The following is a 27,131-nucleotide window of genomic DNA, read 5'->3' on the forward strand; positions in this document are numbered from 1 at the left end:
AAAATTCAGGTGAAACATTTCAGAATTTAGTTTTCCAAATATTTGTGGCACTGATGATGTCAGTTGAAGCTGATGATTAAAGAATATGTTTATATGAAAATATTTGGTCATCCTTCAAAGCAACACTTGGGACCCAGAGCACACTTGAGCTAAGAACACTGTCCTGAATAAAAGGACAGAGCAGCTGAGGGTTTGCAGTGAACTTCAGGCCTTTTAGAGAACTTTTTATTCTTTTGCAAGTGACTTAAATTATTTTAAATTAATCAGTTCCTTCATTTCATTTCAGTGAATGAAACAACCATAGTGGTAGCATTGACAGCTAGTGTTTATTGAGCAATTACTATGTGCCTCACACTGTATTAAGCACTTCATTGGTATTATCTCATTTACTGCTCTCCACAGCTCTGAGAAACATCCCCACTTTTTGGGTTAGGAAACTGATAATACAGACAAATTGGCTTTTCCAAAGGCTCAGAGATAGGCCGTATAATTGTTGAGATTCATACTCAAGTCTGGATAACCTGAAACACTGGCAAAACAAAATGTTCATCCAAAGAGGTGAGTTTGTGGAAAGTTTTATGTACTTGAAAGAGGGATTTTAATACAGTGGCTGATAGAATATGCCTTGAAAAGACCATAAATCTCCACTCAGAATGTTGATTAAAATGATCTAGCCCTGGGGCGCCTGGGTGGCTCAGTGGGTTAAGCCTCTGCCTTCGGCTCAGGTCATGATCTCAGCATCCTGGGATCGAGCCCTGCATCGGGCCCTCTGCTCAGCAGGGAGCCTGCTTCCTCCTCACTCTCTCTGCCTGCCTCTCTGCCTACTTGTGACCTCTCTGTCAACTAAATAAATAAAATCTTAAAAAAAAAATGATCTAGCCCTTCCTAAACTTTGGAACCATGACGTTTGGCTTGTCTTTATGTAAATCCATGGCCCCCAAGACCCTTCTCTTCTACAAGCTCTCAGATTTTCATTCCATACTGAGAAGGAACAAGAAAAGTGAAGTGTGAGATAAGTTTTCAGAGTATTTTCATTTTAACAGGCTTCCAAGAAATGGTTATGCTGTAACAGACATTTCAGGCAATATCAACAGGTTTGCGAGGCATTGAGATGGGACAGGAGGATTCCTGGCATCCCATCCTGCATGGGCAGTTTTGACTAGTACCAATGCTGGGATTCATGATACAGACTAGAAATCCAGCCAGCTGGTCAACTACAAAAATTTTTTTTTAAGATTTTATTTATTTATTTGACAGACAGAGATCATAAGTAGGCAGAGAGGCAGGCAGAGAGAAGAGGAAGCAGGCTCCCCACAGAGCAGAGAGCCTGATGTGGTGCTCGATCCCAGGACTCTGGGATCATGACCTAAGTTGAAGGCAGAGGCTTAACCCACTGAGCGCCCCCGGCGCCCCCAACTACAAATATTTTTAACTGAACCACAAGCCCTTTCAAAATTGTTTGAAGTGTATATTCAGCTCTTATATTCTCCTACTTCTAGTGACTCCTTGCTCTTGCTCCGTCAGTCCCCTCATTTATTAAATACATTGGCACTAGGCTCTCAAATTTGCTCCATCTAACCAGCCTCACATTGTCCTGAGGTGTTGCAGTCTGTCCCCAGACCACTCACCCACACATAAGCCCCTCAGGGAGGCCCAATCTGTAACAATTAGAAGCTCATGATTGGAAAAAAAAAAAAACAAAACTGCTTTGGTTTGAATATCTGGTCTACCCCTTACTGTATGACCTAGGGCAACGTCTGAATCTCTTTGAACCTTAATTTTCATGTCTATAAAAAGGGTAAGATTAGGGCAGGTTTAGGTCATGGGACTACTGTGAGGATTAAATAAAATAATCTACACAAAGCATTTAGCACAGAGCCTGGTATATGGTAAGCATTTAATAGAATTTAGCTTCCATTATGGTGACCCTGTTTACTAACGATTTTCCATGTGACTCTACTTTGGCTCCCTGTTACTAGAGGCACACTGAGTTACACAATCTCTGCAACATTCACCTGAGAATATCTTGGGTCTTGAACACATACTCCCTTTCCAGCTCTTTTATTTGGCAGCCATCACTAAACCCACCTTACCACTCTGTGGTGACTCTCATTCTTTGACTCTCCACCATCTTTCTTTTTTTCCCACCTGCCTGTTTTCATTTCTTTCATTAGTCATAGTCTCTTTAGTCATAGTGGCCCAACATTTGTATCATCCTCATGACAAGAAGTTCAACTTCCTTGCTTTACTGTGTTCCCATGTTACCAGCAAAACCTGGCCATGGGTTAGTATCGCAATTCTCATTCTTATACGTTGGGATTTTCACCGTAAACTACTAAAGGGCAATGGTGGCCTGAACCAAGCTAGCACCACAGAGGATGTGCTCAAGGATTTGCTGAACATCTTAGCAAGGCGTCCAAACTCTTGTTTATGGCTACCCCTCATTTCTTTCATCTAGGTCCTCCAACCCCACATGCTATGTTCTGCCCTCGAATCACTTGTAATCTTCTGATGCACCTAGCTTTTTCCCTCTGTTATTACCTGAATATTTGTGTCTCACCAAAATTCGTCATGTTAAAGCCCCAACTCCCAATGTGACTATATGTGTAGATAGGGCCTTTATGGAAGTAGATGATCATAAGGGTAAGGCCCTGATCTGACAGGATTAATAGCTTTATTAGGAGACACTAGAGAACTTGCTTTCTCTCTCTCCATGTGAGGACAGAGCGAGAAGGCAGCCCTCTGCAAGTCAGGAAGAGTGATCTCACCAGAACCTGACCCCGCTGGCACCCCATCTCACATTCCCAGCCTCCCGAACTCTGGGATATAAATGTGCGTTAAGCCCCCCAGTCTGTGGTATTTTGTTATGGCGCATTGAGCAGACTAAGATATGATGCCAAGAGAAAAACACCTATAAAATTAGAGCTGTATTTATGCAAATGTCTTGGTATCACAGGGACACACTAATAATAGCAGCATCTTTATGTGAGAACAACTCATTCATGCTGAATTTAAGCCAGCAGCCTCTGTTTTAATATCACCCTGATAGGGCCCCAGTGTCTTGTCAGCGATTTTCCCTCATATCAAGAAGACTGAGACATACTCCTCTGATGGAAGAATTTTAATGATAAGCAGATATGAGGATGTGCTGCTCTTGACTTTTCTCCTTAATCTTAGTGGTCATCTGATAATCATGTAGACTGGGTTATATGGGTTGGGCTTGATACCATTAGGAAATTTCCTTTATATTTTCATTGCGTTATTATTGCTCCTGAGGCATATAATGTTTCAATTTTTTGGTTTTAATAGTTCAATATAATGGTCTATAATTCTCAAATTACAATAAAGGAAACTGGAGAAGAAAGTCCTAACATAACATCTTTTTTTTTTTTTCTCAAGGGAATGCATTTTAAAACATTGACAAACGTGCAATTTTTTTAAACCATTATAAATGATAAGCTCCCCACTCTTGCTCTCACTCTCCCCAACTACACCCAAAAACCTTACTATTCCCATCACATGTACTTTCTAAAGATTTTATTTATTTATTTATTTGAGAGAGAGAGAGCACGCGTGCGCATGCACGCGTGCAAACATGTTAGGGGGAGAAGAAGGGGGAGAGGGAGAAGCCGACCCCCAGCTGGGCAGGGAGCCAGATGTGGGGCGTGATACCCGGACCCTGGGATCATGACCTGAATCGAAGGCAGATGATTAACCAACTGAGCCACCCAGGTGCCCCTCCCTTCACATATTGAGAGTGGGATTCATAACATGGGGTGGGCTAGAATTTTATCATAGCAGAAGCTTTCAGAATTTTGACTTTAAGATTTTATATATCAGCAGCTATAAATCAGGGGCCCTTAGGCCAAATCTGTCTTGCTTGTGTGGTTTGTTTGATCAGCATAATGTTTAACAAGAATTGAGTTTGAATGCCTGTTGGTGGGGTACACTTCCTCTACTTGCCCTGGGGGTCCATCTTCACCTGTCCTTTCCCTGGGCTCTTTCACACAGTTACTCCTGAAGGCATTTGAGTTGGCAGTTCTGCTCCAAATTGAGGTGCTGTGTTTTGAAAATAAACCTTTTTATTGACATAAACTACATAAAGTACACAAATCATAAGCATATAATTTGGCGAATTATCACAAAGGGAACACATCCATGTAATTACCATCAACAACAGCAAAAAGAACATTATTAGCACTAGAATCCTCCTGTCTTTATTTTTCTTCCCTCTAAAACAAATGGGCACCGGTGCTTTAAGAAGCACCGCGAATATTTGGATTTCTGATATACATATGATATACATATATAGCTTCCTCAGCTGACTTTTGTTTTGTGTTTCCTTGTTTTATTATTTTTTTAAAAAGATTTTATTTATTTATTTGACAGAGAAATCAAGAGAGCACAGCAGGCAGAGCAGCAAAGGGAGAGGGAGAAGAAGGATCCCCACTGAACAGGGAGCCCAATGTGGGGTTCAATTCCAGGACCCTGAGATCATCACCTGAGCCAAAATCAAGAGTTGGATGCTCAACCTGCTGAGCCATCCAGGTGCCCCAAGATTGTGTTTTCCTTTTGAACATGACCCCTACCAATTTGGGCTCTACCCACCTCTGTGAGAGTTTTTATTTCACAGATCATTTTTAAACTTGAGAATATTTCACCATTCCCCTTCTAAGTGTGATGCATTCACACTGCAACTGTACTAGACATTCCCCAAATCCACATTTAAGCATCTTGATCCCTGACATTATCTTATGTCCTTATATCATGCCCACCAGTGGTATTACATATCACTTGTATTTCAAAAACAATGTCCATAGCCTTAAATCTGCAAAATACTTGAGACTTCACATTTATTATTAAATAGAGGTAATTCTGGTCCATTTGCTGGGATGTATTCTTTAAGCTCATAGCATGGTGTAATATCGTACTTTCACCTCAGTGAACTGTAGAGGCTGTTGTGTAGAGGAAGGGTGGAACCCTAGAGCACCCCTTGGTGACACTGAAAATAGCATTTTTAAGTGTGCTATATAGAGAGTTATTTTTATAATGGAATCTTATGGATATATCAATGTGTTAAACTTGCTGGAAAAAAAAAAAAGCTCCACATATGGGTTTTTGTATCCCTATAGAAATTACTCTCAAACTCGCCGATGCCTTTTGGACTTGATAGTATGCTATTTCTATTGGCAAAATAATTGAAAGCGAGGAGCCACAGGAATTTTGCACACAGCTTATTCTCTCCCACTTGCATAGTTACTCACCTGTGATAGCCAGCTAAGTCACAAAGAAAGTCATTCTTGACTTCCTCTTCCTCCTCCACATAGAGAAGAGCACCATGGAGTTTCCGACAATGGTGAAAACAAACAGGACCCATAGAGTTATCAGCCACTCAGTCTGTGAGAAACAAAGCAACACAAAACAAGTGTACCGGGGAGAACCAGGGTACTTTACAGAACACAGGCTCAGTCTTCACTACTGGAATGTCTTCCTCCTAGTCTCAAATCCTTACCTCTCAAAGCTCTACTCTTAAGAGAACAGAGACACAGTGTCCTTATTTACACTGATGGAGGTGTAAATTGATGTAACCTTTAAAAAAGATCTATTTGGAAATATATGTCAAGGGACAAAAGAATGTACCTATATTCTTTGGCCAAGCAGTTGTTTAAGACTACAGGAAAGAATTCAGGGTGTGAAAAAGAATACTACAGTAGCAAAGATGAGGATATTTATCGTAAGAATAAATTGGAAATCGCTTAAAGATAACAAGATAGTTGGGGCATCTGGGTGGCTCAGTGGGTTAAAGCCTCTGCCTTCACCTCAGGTCATGATCCCAGGGTCCTGGGATTGAGCCCCACATCGGGCTTTCTGCTCAGTGAGGAGCATGCTTCCCTTCCTCTCTCTCGCCTGCCTCTCTGCCTACTTGTGATCTCTGTCTGTCAAATAAATAAATAAAATCTTTAAAAAAGAAAAAATAACAAGATAGTTAAGTAAATAAAGCACTTCAAGTCAGTGAACTATTATGTGGCTATTAACAATAGCAACCATGAAGATTATGTAGCAACATTAAGCATGCTTATACTATAACAGTAAGCAAAAAAAACATGTTAAAATTGTATATTGGATATGATTATAACTCTGCAAAATTCATACAAGTAGAAAAAGACTGAAGTATACTAAAGTGCTAAGATTGGTTATTTTAGGGTAATGCGATCATGGGTTATCCTACTCTTTTTCTTTTGACAGAATTTTATAATATAGTAATACTAAAGTTTCACTGAGTAATACATAAATAGTAAATAATGGGGGGAAAAAGCAAGAATGCTATTCATTTAAAATGCCAAGTCCTTTGTGAGAAGTTTTCCACAATTCCTTCAAATGGAGATTTCTCTCTGTTTAAAATCCATGGGCAGAGGCCCAGGGTGCTAGGACAGGCTGGACAAAGGAAAAAAGCAGAGCAAGGCCATGGGTGAAGAGCTTGGGATCAGCGGATCCGGAGGCAAGCTTGAAACAAAAGCCAAAACCCAGTAGCCCAAACGGTCTGGGCAGAATGCTGGTAAGAATGCACAAGTCTAATGCTGGCATGTGAAGTGCTTCTCTTACTTGGTGGAGATAAGAAGAGCCCGTTGTGATGGTAACATTTCATGTGTCAACTCAGCTAAGGGATAATGACCACTTGCTTGGTCGAATAGTAGTGTAAGATGTTGCTCTGAAGGTATTTTGCAGATGTGACTAATATCTACATTCAACTTCAGTTTAAGTATACCAGATAACCCTTAATAATATGGGTGGGACTCATCCAATGAGTTGGAAGCCTTAAGAGCAAAAGCTGAGGTTTCCCAGCAAGAATTCCTTGAGAAACATGGGAATCATGCTTGAATTTCCAGCCGGCTGCTCCTTTATGAATTTCAGACTTGCCAGTCCCAAAATCACTTGAGCAACTTTCTTAAAATTAATCTCTCTTTCTCTGTCTCCCTCTCTCTGTCTCTGTCTCTATATTTATACTGACTGTGTTTTCTGTGGAGAACCTTAATATACTCTCTAAGTATCTGAGACATCACAGTAGCACTTTTTCTTGTATTAAATTAATTTTAAGTTATGCAATAACAGATACACGAATTCTTCTCTAAAACCTGTAACAATTCAGGGGGTCCTGGCTGACTCAGTTGGTAGAGCATGTGACTCTTGATCTTGGGGTCATGAGTTCAAGCCCCATTTTGGGTGTAGAGATTACTTAAAACAAAAACAAAAAGAAAAAACAACCTGTAACAATGCAGATAAAGCTCAAAGCCCCTTTGCCACTACTCTCTGTCTTAATTAACTTCCTTCTCCCAGAAGGTAACTATTATTTTGATTACATTATCTTTCCAATCCTTTGAAAAATACTTTATAGCTGGATGCCTGTATACACACACACACACACATGCATAGCAAATAAATAGCATTGTGTGTGTGCGATTAGCAATTTGGTATTTACCATACTCTGTATATATTGTGCGTATTGTTTTTCTCAGTCAGCCAGAGAAATGGCCAAATAAAAGGTGATACTTTCATGCAGTGTAGTAAAATAGTTCAGTTAGAAGAAATGGATTAGATTTGCTAAAACAAAATATGTTGACAATATGGGGAAGATTCTAGACTGAGGGGGAGGAGAGCTGGTGAGTGCGTACTGAGTCAGCGCCATTCTTGAAGCCACTATCCTCCCCAAGCATCCCTGGGCTTTCCTGGCCCTGCCAGGTGGAAACCCAAACCTGGTCTGCCAGGCTCCAGGGCTTGAGCAGTTTCTCATGGTTTCTCCTCCAGCCCTATCCTTTCCAGAAGTCCAGGCTGGAGCAAGCATCTCCGTGAGCCCTGTAGTTTATAACACTGATATTCTGGTTCTCCGTCTCAGATTTACAGATGGGTTCCTGCGGCCCTGGGAAGAGCTCAGAGCCTTGAAACTACAGATGGTTGGAGTTGGGGGCACCGTGGTAGTGTTGGGGGGCAAGGTGTATGACTGGAGTGGTAGGACCACAGGGTTGACGACCTCCACTCCCTTGAAAGGCACAGGTGGCAGATACCTCCAGCACGCTTACTCATCACCCATTTGGAGAAGAGTCTTTGCTCAGCGCCAGGTTCTATACTTTTTCTCTGGTCCTTTTTTGACCAGAGGGGTCACCTTCTTCTGGAAGATCCATTTCTCCAGCAGTCTAGATATGGGTGGCATTGAGAAAGCATCAAGAATGGAAACTGTGGGGCACCTGGGTTGCACAGTGGGTTAAAACCTCTGCCTTCTGCTCAGGTCATGATCCCAGGGTCCTGGGATCGAGCCCTGCATCCGGCTCTCTGCTCAGCGGGGAGCCTGCTTCCTCCTCTCTCTCTCTGCCTGCCTCTCTGCCTACTTGTAATCTCTGTCTCTCAAATAAATAAATAAAATCTTTAAAAAAAAAGAATGGAAACTGTTATGAAAAGGGCTGGTCTGAGGGGAGTGAGGGAGTGGTTTTAATAAGAGAATTCTCTCCTTCGAGATAGACGGACGGTTGTCAGGAACAGATAAGAGCAAGGGAGGCCTTTGAAGTGCCACAACAATGTTTCCCTTTCAGCAGCTGGTGTGTAGACGGTAGAGCATGAATAAGTGATTTGAACTTGCCTTTTAAAACTTTAGGGCAACCTGTGGACCAACATAAGGGGGCTTAGACATCTGTTAGCAGAAGGACTCACTGACACTGGGATGCTGATGGCTGATCCAGTTAGGGGCCAGTGTGGGGGAGGAGGCACTTATGTCCCCAGTACATAGTGTGCTGTCAGGGAGGGGCCCGGGGTCCTGGGAGTGTTTACAGGTCAGGAAAAGATAAGGAGCCCCTAGAGCAGGTGGTGTGGCAGATATGGGCACACAAATTCCTGTCAAGCCCTGCTGAGAATACAAATGAGAGACTGCCCAAGATTTTCTCCTCTTGCTTTCAGGAAATCTGTTCATGGGGAGAAACATTTCAATGGCTTAATGTCTTTTTTCAAATTAGAGAACACACTGTCACATCCAGGCCACTTTTTCAGCCTGGGCAATGGTGGTGTGAGTGTTGTTTCCACACCTGTCCAGTACTGAGTTGATTTCCATTGAACTCTTTCAGTATCAGAAGAAGAAGAAAGGGAAACATTAGAATATTGGTGATGTTTCTTTGTCAGATCAGAAATCCAGATCTCCACGGTGAGCGGACAGATGGAGAAGGAGGCAGGCTACTTTGGGGACGGTGGGATGTCAGGAAGGTGGTGGATACAAGGCTGTTTCCCTTACTGAGACTGTCTTCCCCAGCACCACCTACGGCTCTGCTCTGCTACTCGTTTCTCTTAGCTGGATGAAAGCAGGTGGCTGTGTCTCCTCCGTGGAGTCTGTGGCATTCGGTGACTTCCCACAGAAATCTGCCCCACCTCAGCCTCCTGTAATAGAATCTGCTGAGGTTGGCCTCGGCTTACTGCTCCTCCAGGAAGAGACTCTTACTTCAGAGGAGAGAGTAAATGAGTCTCTCTGCTCTGCCCTCAGAACGTCTTACCTACCCTATACCTGACAGAAATTCCTCCAATTTTGCCACACATGAGGTCAAACCTCCCTATTTTCTCCTTCTGACACAGAACTTTTTTCAACTAAAATTATACCCTGAAGGCCTTCTGGATGAGAACTGGAAGGCGGAGGAGATTTAAAAACTTGAACTAGAATTTTTTCCAGAATGTTTCTCTCCTCATGCTCTCCTTTCCTCACATAACTAACTGCCTGTGGTAAGTACGGTGAAGCCTCATTGCCAGAAAAACAACACTGAAATGGGTAAACGGTTTGCTTTTCACATGGCACATTGGTGCTTATGCAGCTGGCATCGAAGTGCAGAATTCCAGAAATCAAGTTTCTCTGTAATGGAGGATACCTCTGGCCTCTCACTGGTCATGGGGCAGCTGTGTTCCTTGTCTTCATGTGGCACAATTCTGACCCAGGCATCCAGTATCTTCAGAGTAGGCCTGGAGCTCAGATTGGCTCCACAGGGAGCACAGTGACAAACACTGCAAATCGAATTAACCTGGTTAGATAGACCCGTGAGTTGGAAGTCGGGCCTCAAGAGGGCTGGCATAGTTGGTGCTGGCTTGGCTGAGCCTTTTTTCTTAGAAGCTTGCGGTCACTGTGCTTTGGGCTGGTAGACCCAAGGCTCTCTGTAAACAGGTCAGAGTCTATTCTCCTTGGGACTGGATGGCATCTATCGGACAGGCTGAGCAGGTCCTGTGAAATTAGGGGCCCTGTTCCTGCTTTAGAGTTCTCTATTTGAAGACAATCTCTCCTCAGAGACTTCAGGAAATTTCCAGATGCAAGAATCTCCCCACTCCCTTCTTGCTTTCTGGAGTCTTCCTAAGAGCCATGTTTCTTTACTTGTTTGTTTATTAATTCATTCACCATCAATTAATTGTCTATAGTATAAGGTGTTAGCAGTACATGTAGAGTATATAAATTATACTTGGCCAAGTTTAAATCCTGCTTCATTGAGTAGTACAAGGGGCATTAAGTATGCAAACACTTACTTGTAGGATCCTTTATTCATAGCATTCTTACCCATGCATGCATGCACAAACACACAGACACACACAAATCCCAGGGTAATACGAGGATTTGGAAAATTATAACAATGGAAATTGAGGAAGCAAGTTCAGATGCATTTGAGTATTACAATCAGGTGAGTGATTTGTAGAAAAGCCTGACTTGGGATCAGACTCTTTGCTACTCCCTAGATGTGTAATACATAGGTAAGTGGTAACATTTCTTAGTCTATTTTTTCACTTATAAATTGAAGATAAAGATAAAATCTGCTGCAGAACATTTGTGATGGATAGAAATGACAATGAAAATGCAGACTCCGAGCTCTGCCCAATGCATAGTATATACACAACAAAACCGATTTTTTCTCCTTCCTAAGTCTCATGGACTACGTACAGGTTTGAGGAATGTTTTATAAGTAACTCACAGCCTTTTCAGGAAGATGTTTGAATTCACTCTGTTCATCCTACTTTCAGTTCCAGTCTGTTGGAATTTCACCCCAGTCTAACAGGCCCTCGAGCCCCAGACTCCTTCACCCAGCCAGGTGGGGATGGTGTCCCAACACGGCTCTCAAACCTATTGGAGAAATATAGTTGGGAATCAAATGCCCCCTAGTGGTTATGTGGGGCAAAATTCCAGCCAGATGCTCAATACTGAGTAGAAGTAATGGGTGAGTTTGAAATTTTTCAGTGACTAAAGACTACAGCACTTTCAACTCAGTTACATGGTTGTAGGCATGACTAATTGGTTTTCAGCCTCAAAGTGATGAGGCCATGCGGTGACATCATCTCTCTGCAGTCCAGAAAATGAAGACCTGGGATTTAGAAGGATGAATTACAGCATCCCCTGGATAATGCTGGTGGTGCCACAGGGCTGGTATTTGGGGTTTCACCCCATGGGATAGGCTGTCAGGGCCAAAAGGATGCCTCTGAGAGCGGGCATTAAGTCTAGGGCACCACTCCAGGGTGGCATTCCATCTTCCTCATAGAAAGTGCTTAATAAATATATCTGTTGGATGTATACAAAGATATATATCTATATCTAGGGCAGCAATATATGTATGTGTATCTACAGTTAAAAAAATATATGTTGGGTGGATATACAGTTAATGACAAGTGAAAGGGTACTTATAAGTATCACAGAACAGGTTATCTGAAATGGGAGTTATATCAGGAAAATGCCAGACATTTAGTTGGGGGACACTATTTTTGGTGCTGGTTATGTCAGACTTGTCTGGAGACAAAAACAAGATTTATCCAAATTCAAGGAATGGTAATTCTCTTTTCCAGGGGAGTCCTGGAAACCGGAATTAAAAGTGTAAAGTATTATTAATAATTATAGGATGAGTGGGAACTAATTTTATTGGAGTGAATCACATTAATCTAGCACCTGACTTAGTTTGTCACATATAGTAGATGCTTAATAAACATTTGTTCTTGATTGATTGTCATGGGCCAAACATTTGAGAAGCTTTACGTATTGCTCATGGATATCACAGACTGACCAATGAGATGTCACTGTCCTCCATTTTGTAAGTAAGAAAATAGGGCTCATGGAATACCCAGCTCATAAGCGATGTCGCTGGGATGTGAACATAGCTTTCCTGGACTGTAAAGTCCATCCCCTGCTTACTATGGTGGTTTTCTGTTCCAATTTGGGGCCAGGATTGGTGAAGTTGACTCATTTATTTTCAATTTTCATTCATTTTCCTCTGACCCAAAACCTGTCCGTAGCTGGCTTTCTGGGGCTGGGTCAGTTTCATGACTGTTTCCGGCAGAACTGAGTGTGTGAGGTCGATGCTCAGTACGTGTTTGGATGGACGGACCCTGGAGCAGAGCATGGCTCCCACCCAACCGTCGTCATTAAAATCACACAAGATGCAGCTGCATCATCTGTCCCAGGAATCACAGAACCTTCCGTACCGCTTACATTTTCATGGCTCATTTTATGATTATTGTTATTTTTGTGATGTTGAAGATGAATCTCTCAAACACAGGAAGGAGCAAATATATCTTAGTTCCCAAGAGAGGAAATGAAATCTCAGAAAGGTTATGATTCAGCCTCAGTTCTCAAGGAGCAGCAGGAAAGAAACTCTGCTCTTCTGTCACTGAGACTCATATGCCACCTGTCATTCACAGCACGCAGGCTCTGAGGCTGCTCATAGCTCTATTAATTTCCTTAGGTGGGCTGCAGATATCCAAAGCAAAGATCTGAAGATGTTTAATTCCACTGAGGATGAATCACCACGCAATGCAGGGAACACAGAATTCAAAGTGAGGCAGGTAGGAACAACCCACAAAGCTTTGGATTCCTGAAGGTGCCTAATTAGACCTGGGGAATGAGATCCATTGAGGGGATCTAGAAACCCCTGAGCAGCAACTACTTTTGCATGGTCGGGAACCTCTCCCTCGGGAGTTTGTCCCAACTTCTCCCTCTGTCTCACCCCACCTGCTGCTTCTGGGACACTACCAGGGAATGGTTGACTAGAAGGCTCGGAGGGAAGTCTGGGTTTGTTGCAGAGAACACACCTTAGTTTCTTCCCCACCACCCCCTCCTCCTAACGATGCCCCCTTTGAAAATCTGCAATTTCACCACCCTCCCAGTAACCATCTGAGAGATGCCCATGCAAATACAGTTCAATCACTACCATCAAATCATCTATCTGCATTCACCTTTTCAAACTATTTTACCTAAAATTACGAGAATCCCATCTAGGATTACCCATCTAGGATTATCCCATCTAGGATTAAGGATAGCCTTCATTTCTAGTACTCAGTTATCAAGTATGAAAAAATATATATAACAAGACTTCTAAAATAATTAGTATTGCAAAAAATGAGAAAATTAAAGCTACATGTAAGTCTGAATGTTAATTTAAGTTTCAAATTTTCTATAAGGCTTTTCATACCCCTTTAACAGGGGCCCAGGGCAGGGATGTAGGTTTCAATTTCTGACTAGGGGCTGGTGGGACACACTGAGAGGGGGGTCTCCTGCTTGAACAAGAATGTGAATGGGATGGGCGGTATTGTCACAGCCTGGGTCTGTTGAGGTTAACAGCATGGTTGTGGACCAAGGCAGTCCCAAAGAGTTATGGACCAAGAGTCATTCTGTGAACTCTATGTAGTATATCTGGGGGAAAGGCATTTGCCCTGAGGGGAGACCCTTGTCATCCATCCATCTATTTCTCTCTCTCTATCTATCTTGGTATAGAAATGATACTCAGACCAGAAGTGGAAAACTGTCCTTGAAATCATGTTGTCGTAAATACACACATACTTGCTGCATTCTGTATAATCAAGTTCAACAAGCATTTATTGAGAATCTAGTTCTAAAGTTCCACATAGTTTGGGGATAGAAGGAAGGCTAAGACAAGGAGCTCATGGTCTGATGGTGGAGAAATAAATGTAAAAAAAAAAAAAAATTACTGTGAGCTACTATAATGGAGATTTTGTAGAATTCCAAAAAGGGACATGCAGTAGAACTTTAGGGAAGACTGGCCATGGTTGGTCAAAAGGTATATCTTGGAGAAATTAATACATGAATTGAGTCTGAAAAAATGAATAGAAGTAGCCAAGGAAAGAGTAGGATGGCTGGCAATAATATAAGTGAAGGCAGAGGTTGAGAACTTTCAAGTTAGTGAGGAGATGGGGGCCACTCGGGAACGTTAAGTGTGGTCACAGAGCAATGAAAGGCTTAGTAATGAGAAATCAGACCTGTGTCCCGAAAACCAACTATTTCAAACGGGCAAGGTCCATCTTAGGTCTCTCTTCTGAGTTAGGAGAACTTGCTACCAAGAGAAGAAAAGAATTCTCCATCTGGAACCTTCTCTAGTTACCTTCATTTCTTCAACTGTCTTTGCCCTACCACTCAACACCACCATCACAAGTGACAGAAGACCAGAATTTTATCTCCTTCAAATTGGGACTGCACAGGGAAATGATTCACGGCCTAACATTTATTTCTCAAGTTAGCCTCTAGGATACATTAATTAACTGCATCAGCTCTTTCTACTCTGACGAGAAAGGGTTACTTATTGGTCCGGAGTGTTTTATCATTAACTGCCATGGGTTATATTTCATTTTTAATTCCCAAAGTTAATTTCCCACTACCTAATTGTTTTCATTTCAATCAGGGTTTGGTGCATGGGACTGCCTTTGGATGGGACTGTCTGATTCAGCTTTTTGGCTTCTAGTGAATCCTTGAATTTCGCCCACAGCAGAAACACCAGCGCCCCACATTCATTTCAATGTGAGTCCCTTCTTGTGATTCATTCCTGGATCACAAGAGAACCTCTAGATCAATCACAAATAGGGTGTATTGGACGTTATGGGGCAATTAAATTCTGGAATTCCGGGGCACCTGGGTGGCTCCGAGGGTTAAGCCTCTGCCTTTAGCTTAGGTCATGGTCTCAGGGTCCTGGGATGGAGCCCTGCATCGGGAAGCAGGTGGAGGGGGGGTGTCTCTGCTCAGCAGGGAGCCTGTTTCCCCTTCTCTCTCTGCCTGCCTCTTTACCTACTTGTGATCTCTTTCTCTCTGTCAAATAAATATATAAAATCTTAAAAAAAAAATTCTGGAATTCCATCTGAATTCCCATAATATACCAGATCACAGATACTAGTGATCTATCTAATCATCTGAAAACTCACTAGCCTACAAGTTCAGATAGTAATTAATGTTTGTTGAACAAATGAATGAAACTCCTGCTATGTACCAAGAGCTGAGATTAACATTTAAATTGCTATTTGAGCTCTAGACCTTTGAAATAGAAAACTAACATTTGGATAAATTAGGTCCAAATCTCTACACATGGTAGAAACTAAATAATTACTATGTAATAAAAATACCAGAAACAATTCTTCCTGATGATTGAAAATCACCCCCTGGAGGCTTAAAAAAATAAGCCTCCAGGGGATGCCTGGGTAGCTCAGTCAGTTAAGCAACTGACTCTTGGTTTTGGCTCATGATCTCAGGGTGGTGGGATTGGGTCCCAAGAGGGGCTCCATGCTCAATGTGGAGTCTGCTTGAGATTCTCTCTCTCTCTCTCTCTCTCTCCCTCTGACCCTCCTCCTGCTCACGTATGTGCACGTTTTCTCCCTCATTCTCTCTCTCTCTCTCTCTAAAATAAATAAATAAATAAATAAATAGATAAATTCTTAAAACAAACAAACAAACAAAAAACCTCCAGGAATTTGTTTTATGTTCTGAGGGTGCTAATAAATGGACAAAGTTTCCAAGGAATCTTTCTCCCCGGGAGCCCACTGCAGTACAGACTCTGATACTTTCAATCTGTACTTTGCAGTCCATCTGGGAGATTCACAATCAAGTAGCCAAAAGAAACCAGGAGGAGTCAAGCAAATGAAGAACAACAGAAGCAGATGTGAAGACAGAATATGGAAGAGATGAGAATGGGTAGCAGGAAGGGGCATGAGAGGTGCTCAGTACAAAGATTCCAGGTAGATCATCTTGAACTCTGGGTGACTTTATTTTCTGGGGACTGAAGTTGGGTGGTTTGCCAGAAGATTATAAATGGCTAATTGTTTGTCTGTACCCAACTCATACAGCTGGTGGTCTGCCTTGGTTTCCAATTGTCCTGCATTTCTACATTTACTCTGAGTCTTGCAAGGCTCCCCTGCCCAGGGTAGCACACTAGTCTCTCTACGTCTCATCAGTCATTCCATGGGAGCCTATCTGAGACTTAGAGAGGCAACCACCCGCCTAGCAGCAGGCATCATTCCCACCTGAGCCTCTTGGATTTTGATGGGGTTGGCCACAACACCTTGGGCCTATGCTCAGGAGCCTCAGTTACCCCAACAGGGACGAGTCCCAGAGAGACTGGTCCTCTAGGCTGGTGCCTGCCTCTGTCTAAGCCACCTTACTACTATTTTCCACTCGCCATGGGAGTCTAAACACATTTTGTGGTTCAGTCCATCCCAATGATGATAGAGAAATGATGCAAATGATTGGAAAAGTCGATTTTCAAAGAAACAGATAACTCACAGGTCACATGCATAAGTCAAAAATCACTATCAAAATCTTGATTGGAGGCTGGAGTGGCGAAAAATTATGAGGAGAGTGATATGGGAAGATGGAGAAATAAAGAAATGGGAGAGTTCACTAAATTCCTGAATCCAGCTGTGGCTCTGGAAGTGGGTAACCATAATTCTTTAAAGACCCCATCCCTCTCCTTCACACCCAGGTCATTACTAGAGAGACACCGGCAGCTCCCCAGACCTTTCCATGTGTGAGCCTCAGGGGCCAGGACATTCTCTGGAACTCCTCCTCCTTCATTTTGGCATACTCCCTCCTCCCTCTGTTTGGCATGTGTTGTTGTCACAAAGGTGTCTTGCTTTCAGATGCCTTTTAGAACCTCCCTTAAGGTTTCTCTGCAGAAAAAAATTGATGCTTTCATTTGCTCTTATGGAAATGCAATGAGCAAAAAGTATGTGAAAATCTGCATGGTGTATTTTATAGGATTACTTAATTATTTCTGATAATAAAAGTAGTCTGTGTTCATGGTCAAAAATTTAGTTACATACTGAAAAAGAACAAAGACAAAAACGTACCTTCCAGAGAGAATGTTTCACTTTCCCATTTTGGTATATTTCCTTTCATATTTTCTGAGTATATATCAATATAGCTTATAAAACTTAGAATGTATTATATATGCAGTTTATCATGATTTTAAAAAAACTTTAGCATTAAATGAAAAGCAATTGTTGTTATAAGTACATAATATTCCTTAATATTTCATCCTGTGATTCTATCATATTTTCCTCTTCTATTGTCCAATACCTATGGAATAAAATAAGCTAACACTTAGGACCATGTCTCAGACTTTCTTCTTCTTCTTTTTTCTTTTTTTTTTTTTAAATTTTATTTATTTGGGGACCTGGGTGGTTCAGATGGTTAAACATCTGCCTTTAGCTCAGGTATGATCATGGGGTCCTGGAATGAAGCCCCAGGTCAGGCTCCTGGCTCAGTGGGGAGCCTGTTTCTCCCTCTCCCTCTGCTTTCCCCCCTGCTCATTCTCTCTCTCTTTCTGTATCTCTCTCTCAAGTGAATAAATAAAAATTTTTAAAAACAAAATCTTCAAAAAAAAGATTTTATTTATTTGACAGAAAGATAGAGCACAAGCAAGGGGGAGCAGTGGCAAAAAGAGAGAGAGAGAAGCAGGCTCCCTGCTGAGCAAAGAGCCTGACACGGGGCTCGATCCCAGCACCCCGTGATCATGACATGAGCCGAAGGCAGACACTTAACTGACTGAGCCACCCAGGTGCCCATCTCATCCAATTCTTATTCTTAAGAATTCTTTAGAATTCTTTAGTATTCTTATAATTCTGCAAGAAGAATTAACTAAATCCAAGTGCAAATACATTGTTTAGGCTTGAGTGTATATCACGAAATGGTTCTCCTGAAAAGTTAGCTTAATTGTACTGATTTACTGACAGTGTTACAGAAATGTCACATGCTTTACATATTTTTCTTGAATCTTTGCCAGTTGGATATGTCTCATTGTTAAGGTTGTATCATTCAGACCACTGGCAAAAATATTTTTATATGTTCTTTTAACTCTGCATTTAATCTAAAATTATTTTTATTTTCTTTGCCCATTTTTCCATCAAAAACATCTTTTTTTTCCTTCTAGGAGCTCATTATATACTAAGGGCTTTAATCATGTTACTCTTGTCATACAATTATTATATATATCATTACTAGATATAATATTACATATATTTAGTTTTATTGCCAATAATTTTCTTAGCTTTTGTTTTCCTTTGAATTTTTATTTTTTTATTTTTTTTGAATTTTTATTTTTAAACTCTGAAAGTTTTTGCTCATCTCAAAATCAGTCTGATAATTATACTTTTTTCTAGCTATTTTATAAAAACTTATTTCCAAAATCCAACTGAAATTGTTCTTACAACCTTACCTGATCTAAGAATCAACACCCAAACACCCATCCTCTGCTTTTATTGCCAAAATACACATTCCTTATTATTGATTTTTGCAGTTTCTTTGTAGTATTAAATTCATTTATATACAAGAATTTTATTTTCAGGGAAAACCATTTGTTATTATTGATTTGTCAAGTATTTTGCTAATTCTGAAATGTTTTTGCTTAATGCAGACTTATATTTATTAAAAGCTGATAGGGAAAAATCCCTTTCCTCATTAGCATTTATATTAAAATCTCTTAGTTTTTCTCACCTGTTTTTTTATGAGTTTTGAATTATTTTGTCACAATAAAACAGTCACATTGAAGTTTTAACTAAAATGGTTTTAAACATCATAAGATAATTTGGGGAGAAGTGACATCTTCACAAAATTTGATCTTCCTATTCTGAAGCACCACGTTTTTTCATTTAGTCAAATATTTTATATATTTCAGTAGTGCTTAGCATTAGGAATTGATGCTATTTTAAATTTGACTAGTGCTTTCCAGTTTGTATTTTCATGATGCTTCCACAGGCCGACCAGGAGCTCTAACTTAGGTATCTAGAGACTACAGCTCTGTCCTGTCTCTACCATTTACTAGCCTGTCTGACCTTGGGAAGATCACTTTACCTTTCTGGGTCTCATCGGCCCCAAAAGGTGGTTCTGTTGGGTTATTGCACAGGTTCCGCGAGAAAAGAATACTATGTGGCGTTTTCTGAGGTGCGTTCCAGGGACCATTGTCTCCATGGCATATTATTAGAGGTAACATCCTCATGTTTTATGGTCAGATAAGTTTGGGAAATCTTGATTAAGCAGAATTAAACTGGTTTTTTTACTGTAAGACTTCTCAGAAACTTAGGCTAATACACTATATATGATGAATATGGTATGTGCTCCTTTCTACACTTTTTTGGTCATAGTTCTTTTTTACACACTTAGCAACTTACATTGTTTGAGTTCTGTGGAACATCTTTAGGGAGTTCTGTTACGGTGGAGAATGCATGTGCTTCTGAACCAGATGGCTGGGTTCACATTTCTGGACGATCAACTATTGTGTGAACTTGGCTTCTATGTGCCTCACCTTTCCCTCTGTAAATCAAGGATGATAATGCCTGTTTCAGAGTTGCAGGAGTGGCATTCACAATTCTCTAATAGCCCCTGACTTTCCCAGGGGGAGGCTGTTATTTCTGTGTTCCACTGATGTCAGATCTGACCATGAACTTACTTTAGCCAGTGAATTGTGAGCAGAAGTGATGTGTGTCCCTTCTAGGCAGAAGCTAAAAGAACCAGGACAGGGTTCATCGTTTTCTGTCTGTCTCTCTGACTGTCTTCTAGTCCTGATATTAAGGCAGCCTTAATATCAGCCTATGCCCCTGAGGGACTACAATAAGCAGAGGCCCCTTGTTAACTTATAATAAACACATGGCATGACAGGAAATAAACATTATACTTTCAACTTTCTGATAATAGCTGGTTATTTGTTACCGAGGCATGATTTAGGTTAACCTGAGTAATAAAGGAGTAAATAAAATAATCGATGGAGAAGACAAAGTGCTTAGCAGTTAGCATCCAATAGATTGTTCTAGGTTTTTTGGGGGAAGTAGTTTCTGTATTCTTGAATACCTTTTGCATTTTTATACCAACCTAAGTGGAAAACAAAACAAAACAAAACAAAACAATATATATATCCTCAAAAGGAACGAAGTGCATTGGAAATAAAATCAAATTTATCCTCAGTTGAAAGAGTATCTTCTATTTGCATAGATTGCTATGTGTTGCCAAGGGCAATAGTCCACAATGTTAGATGAAAGGCAGGAAACTTGCATTTGGGCCCTAACAATATTCCATTTCATTTTTTTATTAAATTATGAGTTGTGAATAATGGTCCTTGCACAAAGACTTCGGTTCAATATCTGTACGTGAATGGAATTCTAAGTGCCTCAGGGAGATCCCTGATCAGATGCGGAGTCTGGAACATTGGAGATGCAGGCTTGGGTGAATCAGGGCTCCAGCCCACAGAGGAGCTGGGCGAATGCCTTTGGGAGCTGGAAGAAGAGGAATTAAGGGGAATCCTCTTCCCCCTTGCTGTTGCTTCTTCAAGGAACCCCAGCACTCCTGTAGACCCTGTGATCTTCACTTTTTCTGCTCAGGGAGCTCTGGAGAGTAGGGGTTTGTTTAAGTTAAGCAAAATCCTCTTTAAAATGCAAACAGCGTTGGAAGGTTAAGAGGGCTGAAGGGAGAGACACCCCAGGGGAAGAATTCCTTTACTCTGAAAGGCTTTTATGCGGATACTTGGAATCTGTTGAGGAAAAAATGTTTTTAGATAGAAGGAGGACTAGGGAAAAGAGGGAGAAAAAAAATTTTTTAAAGCAGAGCATGCAAGGTCCATGATGAATGCCTGGGGAGGCAGGGATGAGAGCAGGAAGAGAAGACAGCAAAGGGAAAGAAGTACCTCTTAAGAGTGTGGGAAAGCTTGACCTGGTTCTTGTTTGTGTCAAGGTTATGCTTCCTTCTTATTCCTCTCCAACCACCTATTTCTATCTTGGGAGAACTGTCTCTTTCCTTCCAAAAATAGAACATAAATGGGGGAGGAATCTCTGGAAGTTTCTGCTTTATTTCCCTTCAGCAAAGGGAGAAGAATCTAGGTGGGTAGAGAGTGTGGGAGGGTGGAGAATCTGGGTGGGTAGAGAATCTGGGGGGTGGTGGTGGAGAATATGGGAGAGTGGAGAATCTGGGAGAGAGGAGAGTGTGTAGATGGGTGGAGAATTTGGGAGAGTGGCAAGCTGGAGAGTAGAAAGTGTGGCAGGGGACAACCTGGGGGAATGGAGTATTTGGAAGAGTGGAGAATCTGGGAAAGTGGAGAGTGAGAAAGAGTGGAGAATCTGGGTGGATGGAGAATCTGGGTGGGTAGAGTGTTGGAGACTGGAAAATATGGGTGGTGAATCTGGATAGTGGAGAATTGGGAAGAATGCAGAATCTGGGTGAGTGGAGAACCTTGGGTGAATGGAGAATCTGGGAGGGTGGAGAATCTGAGAGGGTGGAGAATCTGAGTGGGTACAGTGCTGGAGAGTGGAAAATCTGGGTGGAGAATCTGGATAGTGGAGAATTGGGGAGAATGGAAAATCTGTGTGAGTGGAGAACCTTGGGCGGGTGGAGAATCTGGGTGGGTGGAGAATCTGGGTGGGTAGAGTGCTGGAGAGGGGAAAATTTGGGTGGAGAATCTGGATAGTGGAGAACTGGGGAGAATGGAGAATCTGGGTGAGTGGAGAAACTTGGGTGAGTGGAGAATCTGGGTGGGTGGAGAATCTGGGTGGGTGGAGAATCTGGAAGGGTAGAGAGTGGGTGAGTGGAGAATGTGAGAGAGTGGAGAATCTGGGAGTGTGGATAGTGGAAGAATGGAGAGTGTGGGTTGGGGGAGAATCTGGGAGAGTGGACAGTGTGAGGGAGGGAGAATCGGTGGTAGAGAGTCTGGGAGGCTGGTCTTCAGGAGCAAGTCCATCAGCCCTCACTCACTGTTCACTAACTCTTAGCTTGACGGGACGCTGACAGGAGATTCATGAGTAGAATTCCTCCATGACTATCTTCTTCTTTTCTTCCCCCAAATCCATTTTCCACATGAGAACTCGCTCCTTCCTTACTTCATTTCTCGGCTCCCCGGGCAGAGCTGCCTGAGGCCAGAGCAGGCATGTGCTGCACAATATGGGATTGGTTTTAGGTTCTAGAGCCCATGCCTCGCACTTTCCTTGGTTGTCTTTACGTGTCAAGAATCACATCCTTTTACTTCAGGAAGAACAATGGAAAATCCTCCTATTGAGCCATTAAGAGAAAGTGACCTAATGTTTGGGGTAGTTTTTTAAGCTAATATTTTTAAAGTGTTTTTCACGTTTTTCATAAAATTACCTAGGTACTGTCATTATTTGAAATGTGGAGAATCATTCTGAAAAATTGAAATTTTTTTTCTTTGGGAAAGAAGAGAGATTTTTCTTACTCAGAAACATATAATCCAGTCTGAATCAATGTTTATAAAACTCTATTCAGGGCCTCTTTAATAGCAGGATGAGAAACCTGAGCATAGCCAGCCCTGCACCACCCAAATGTAGAATAAAAGAAAATGAAATGTTTATTTGATTTTCTGTGGTGCACTTTGAAGGCCTTGGCTTCAGAACTCTAAACGTGATTTTTGCACCTTTTTAAAAAAATCTACTAGGAAAGTGTTCAACTCAAAAATAAAAGAAAGCCCACTTAACAGGGGCTTAAACAAATAATGAGTGTTTTTGTTTTTGTTTTTCATATAAGAAGAAATCTGAAGGTAGGTGACTGCTATCTTTGACTCATCTAATTTGCCCTGGGTTTTCTCTTGTGGTCACAAAGTGGCTGCTGCAGCTCCATGCACTGTGTCAGGATTCAAGGAAGACTGAAGGGGAAAATAAAATGCCAGCCATATCTTTCTCCTTTTACTAGACAAGAAGAAATTTTATCAGAAATCTCATAGGCTTCCAATTAAGTTTCCCAAACTGAGCTACTATGAACTGCAGGGGAGAGACTAGGGTATTTAGCTGGGGAAGTGAGAGGGGGGTTGAGATTAGCTATGGGGTCAACCAAACAGCACTGCTCATTCAGCATCTATTCATTTTCATCTCCTCCAGGCTCATCCAATACCTCCTTTCACATCTGTTGATGTTCTCCAAAATTTGGAAGCAACGTCTTCATTCCTCGGCTCTATTAGCTTTATATAGTTAAGATTCATGTAAATGGCTAATGGTTGATGTCTACTTGTAAAGTAGAATAAAGAGAAACCTAGGGAAACATTCATAGAGCTGTACCCTGAATTCTTTGTCAATATTTACACTTATCTAAGTCCATAGTAGGGTCTATTCACTCTTCAAGACTCTCTGAGGGTCTAATCAAGGCTAGCATGGTTGTTGGCACTGGAGACACAATGGTGAAACCAGGTAGAGTTCTGGTCCTCGTGAAGCATAGTTTCTAGACACTATGAGATAGAGAGACAAGGCACAGATGTGTCCTATGATGTCATACAAGTCAAAAAAGACGACATTTGAGCAAACACCTGTGTGACATGGGGCCTCCATCTTTCCGTCCATTTTGATCCATATTTGCTGCTTTTGGAGGCTCATCCATCTTGAACCCTTGATTCTGTAGTAATCTTCTAAATCCATATCCCATTTCAGGTGCTTCTGGGGCTTCAGCTCTACATCCATTATGCTGTCACTTGGGGATTTATGATTTTTAAATGAAATACATTTTGTTGAAAATTAAATTCACGATATAAATGTCTAGATAATGAATTTTTTATTAAGGTGTAATTTTTACAGAAGAAAACTCAGGCTTTTAGTGTACAGTTCTGTGAGTTTTGACAAATGTAACCATCATTACACTGGAGATCTAGAACAGTTCCATCATACACAAAGACTCCCCTGTGCCCTTTGTAGTCAGGCATTGGTCCAGCCCCAGCCCATGGCAACCACTGATTTGTTTTCTGTCCTTAGAATTTTATCTTCGCAATGATGTCACATAAATGAAATCATGACAGTATGTAGCATTTTGAGTCTGATTTCCTTTCACTTAGCATAACGTTTTTGACGTGCATCATGCTGTCTTGTGTATCTGTACGTTTATTCCTTGTTATTACTAGGGGATGTTCCATTGAATGTGTGTGTTACAGCTTGCTTATCTATTCTCCACCTGCAGGATGATTGGGTTGTTTCTGCTTTTCGGCATTTTCAAATGAAAGCAGTCTCACTATTGATATACAGGCTCTTGTGTAGATGTATGTTTTACTTCTCTTGGGTAAATAAATGCCCAGGAGTAGGAGTTGGGGGTTGTACAATAAATGTATGTTTAACTTTATAAGAAAAGGGCAAAATGTTTTCCAAAATGTCTACCATTTTGCCATCAGGAATGTAGGATGTTTCTAATTGCTTCCCATTATTGACAGTGCTTGACACAGTCGGTATATTTTTATTTTAGCCCTTCTAATAAGTGTGTGGTGGTATTTCATTGTAGTTTTATTCTGAATTTCCCTGATGACTAAGGAGGCTGAACATCTTTTCATGTCTTTACTTATCATCGATGTATTTTCTTTGGTGGGATGTCTGTTCAAAATTTAGCTACATTTTATTTTATTTTAACCTTCTTGAGAGAGAGACAGAGAGAGAGAAGAGAGAGAGGGAGAAACTGTGTGAGGAGGGGTGGGAGAGGCAGACGGAGAGAGAGAATCCGAGGCTTGGAGCTCAATACGGGGCTCTATCTCAGGACCTGAGATCATGGCCTGAGCCAAAATCAAAAGTTGAAGGCTTAACCAACTGAGGCACCCAGGCACCCCTAAAACTTTTGCTACTTTTTTAAAATCAAGGTTTTTTTTTTTTTCTGCTTATTGAGCTTTAGAAAATTTTTATATGCTCTGGATAAAATGACCTATTAGATCTGTATATATTTTATAGATATTTATTCCTAGTATGCAATTAGCCGTTTTAAAAAAATCTCTTAATAACATCTTTTAAATTATGGAAGTTCTTAATTAGGGGCACCAGGGTGGCTCAGTGGGTTTGGCCTCTGCTTTCGGCTCAGATCATGATCTCAGGGTCCTGGAATCGAGCCCCAGATTGGGCTCTCTGCTCGGCGGGAAGCCTGCTTCCCCCTGTCTCTCTGCCTGCCTCTCTGCCTACTTGAGATCTCTCTCTCTCTGTGTCAAATAAATAAATAAAATCTTTAAAAAAAGAAGTTCTTAATTACAAAATAGTCTAATTTATCAAATTTTTCTTTAATGGATTGTATTTTAGTTTTTTATGCAAGAAATCTTTGCCTAATCCAAGCTCACAAAAGTTTTCTCCTAGATTTTCTTTTAAGTGTTTTATTTTCGGTTTTACACTTAGGTATATGATCCATTTGGGGTTAAGTTTTATAGGGTGTAAGGTTTGGGTAGGGGTTCACTTCTTACATGTAGCTATCTATTTGTTCCAGCACTATTTTTGCTTCCTTCGTTCAATTTCTGTTTTACCTTTGTCAAAAATTGACTATATATGTGTGGGCCTGTTTCTTTTCCATTTCTGTATGTTTAGCGTTCCCTCAATACCGTACTGTAACATTACAGTAAATCTGTAAGTCAGGTAACATGAATGAGTACTCTGACTTTATTCTTTTTCAGAATTATTATGGCTATTCAATTTCCTTTGCCTTTTCATCTCATGTCATTTTCCTTCTCTGCCTAAGCTAACCCTCTCTGATTCCCTGAAACCTGTATGTGACCTGACACATGAGCTTTCTTTCCACTCTCAGACAAGACAATCCTTGCCTGAGCACCAACATCTCTCCTTCAGGCATCAGAACTGACTCTCCTTTCCCAGGGTCCCCTCCCTGCAACCCTGCAGCCTGATCAACCTCTCTAAAATCAGTTTTCACTGTTAACATTTTTGTTAATGAAACTTTAAAGATCTTCTTGCCTATAAGAAAAAATCCATATTGTTTAGTCTAATGATTCCCTTGGGTCTCTCTTTTTTTTTAACCTAACTCTATTTTTTAAAAGATTTTATTTATTTGAGAGAGATAGTGAACGTATGCATGAGTGTGGGAGGGGCAGAGGGAGAGAGAGAACAGACTCCCCGCTAGGCACAGAGCCCGATGCTTGCTCCATCTCAGGATCATGACCTGAGCCCAACCCAAGAGTCAGACACTTAACCAACTGAGCCACCCAGGCACCCTTCTTCCCTTTTCTAAGTGACTATATCCTTTTCCCTTATAATTGTTGACTAAATGTCTGGTTTCCCATTAAACAGAGCCGTCTGAAGTCAAGGTACCTCTTTCTTCCATCTCTGATCCCGCAGTGCCTAAGGTAATACCTGGTCAAGCTAATCTGTGATTCTCAACATGATAGGGTAAAAGGGTACGTAACATATGGGGAGGGAAAGAATAAAATTTAAAAAATTGTATTCTGCATTATTACAATTACACCTTTGACTTATTCTTAGACATGGTATTTGTATTTTAAAATTTAAATTGAGTGAAAAATATTTATGTTTACCTACAGGTATTAAGAATTGAAAGGGCTGAAGCCACTTTAGTAATATTTTTTAATTAAAGCTTTAGTTTTCCAGCCCATCCAGACAGTGATGCATCCTTCTTGGTCTCCTAGTACCTAGTATAAGGTCTTCTCCTGAGAAGCAGCTATAGTCTCACTGTTCACAGGACAGACACATTTTCTGCTTGCAGTGTCCAAAGGCAGCAGACAGGAATCGTGTGGCTGCTTGATTGAGATTCTAGTAGACAGGGCTGAATCATTCAGCCCATTGCATTAGGTTCTATTGTCCACAGATGGTGCCCTTTGCCCTCTGTATCTTGCAGAAGATCTCTCTAGCTGAACTTCTATAATCAGGTGTCAGGACACATAAAATGAGTGCTGGTACGTGAATGTTAACATTGTGCCCTTTCCTAATTCCTGCCTGATGTCTTAGGGTTCAGAGGTGAATGGTTTCCAGGCCTCAGATGTGGAACCAGAACTAGCAGCTTAGAAAGGAGTATCGTCAGACCTTGGCTGTTGTTTGCTTCAGGTCTAAAGATCTCTTTACATACCCTCCCCTGTTCTATGGCCTTGCTATGGTGTTAGGAATTCCCCCAAATCATGGTACCTTTA

The 27,131-nt window shown here is 41.2% G+C and overlaps 1 protein-coding gene across 1 annotated transcript in view; it reads right to left on the bottom strand.

Moving 5' to 3' along the window:
- The window catches only part of NPSR1 (neuropeptide S receptor 1), a 154,176-nt gene that overhangs the window by 117,438 nt on the left and 9,607 nt on the right, over positions 1–27,131 (bottom strand). The window contains 1 exon segment of the mRNA XM_032876278.1: positions 5,265–5,397. Within this exon segment, the coding sequence (XP_032732169.1) occupies positions 5,265–5,397 (133 nt within the window).

This window comes from Lontra canadensis, unplaced genomic scaffold, assembly GCF_010015895.1.
Source record: "Lontra canadensis isolate GAN:19392208 unplaced genomic scaffold, GSC_riverotter_1.0 scaffold2, whole genome shotgun sequence".
Taxonomy (NCBI): Eukaryota; Metazoa; Chordata; class Mammalia; order Carnivora; family Mustelidae; genus Lontra; species Lontra canadensis.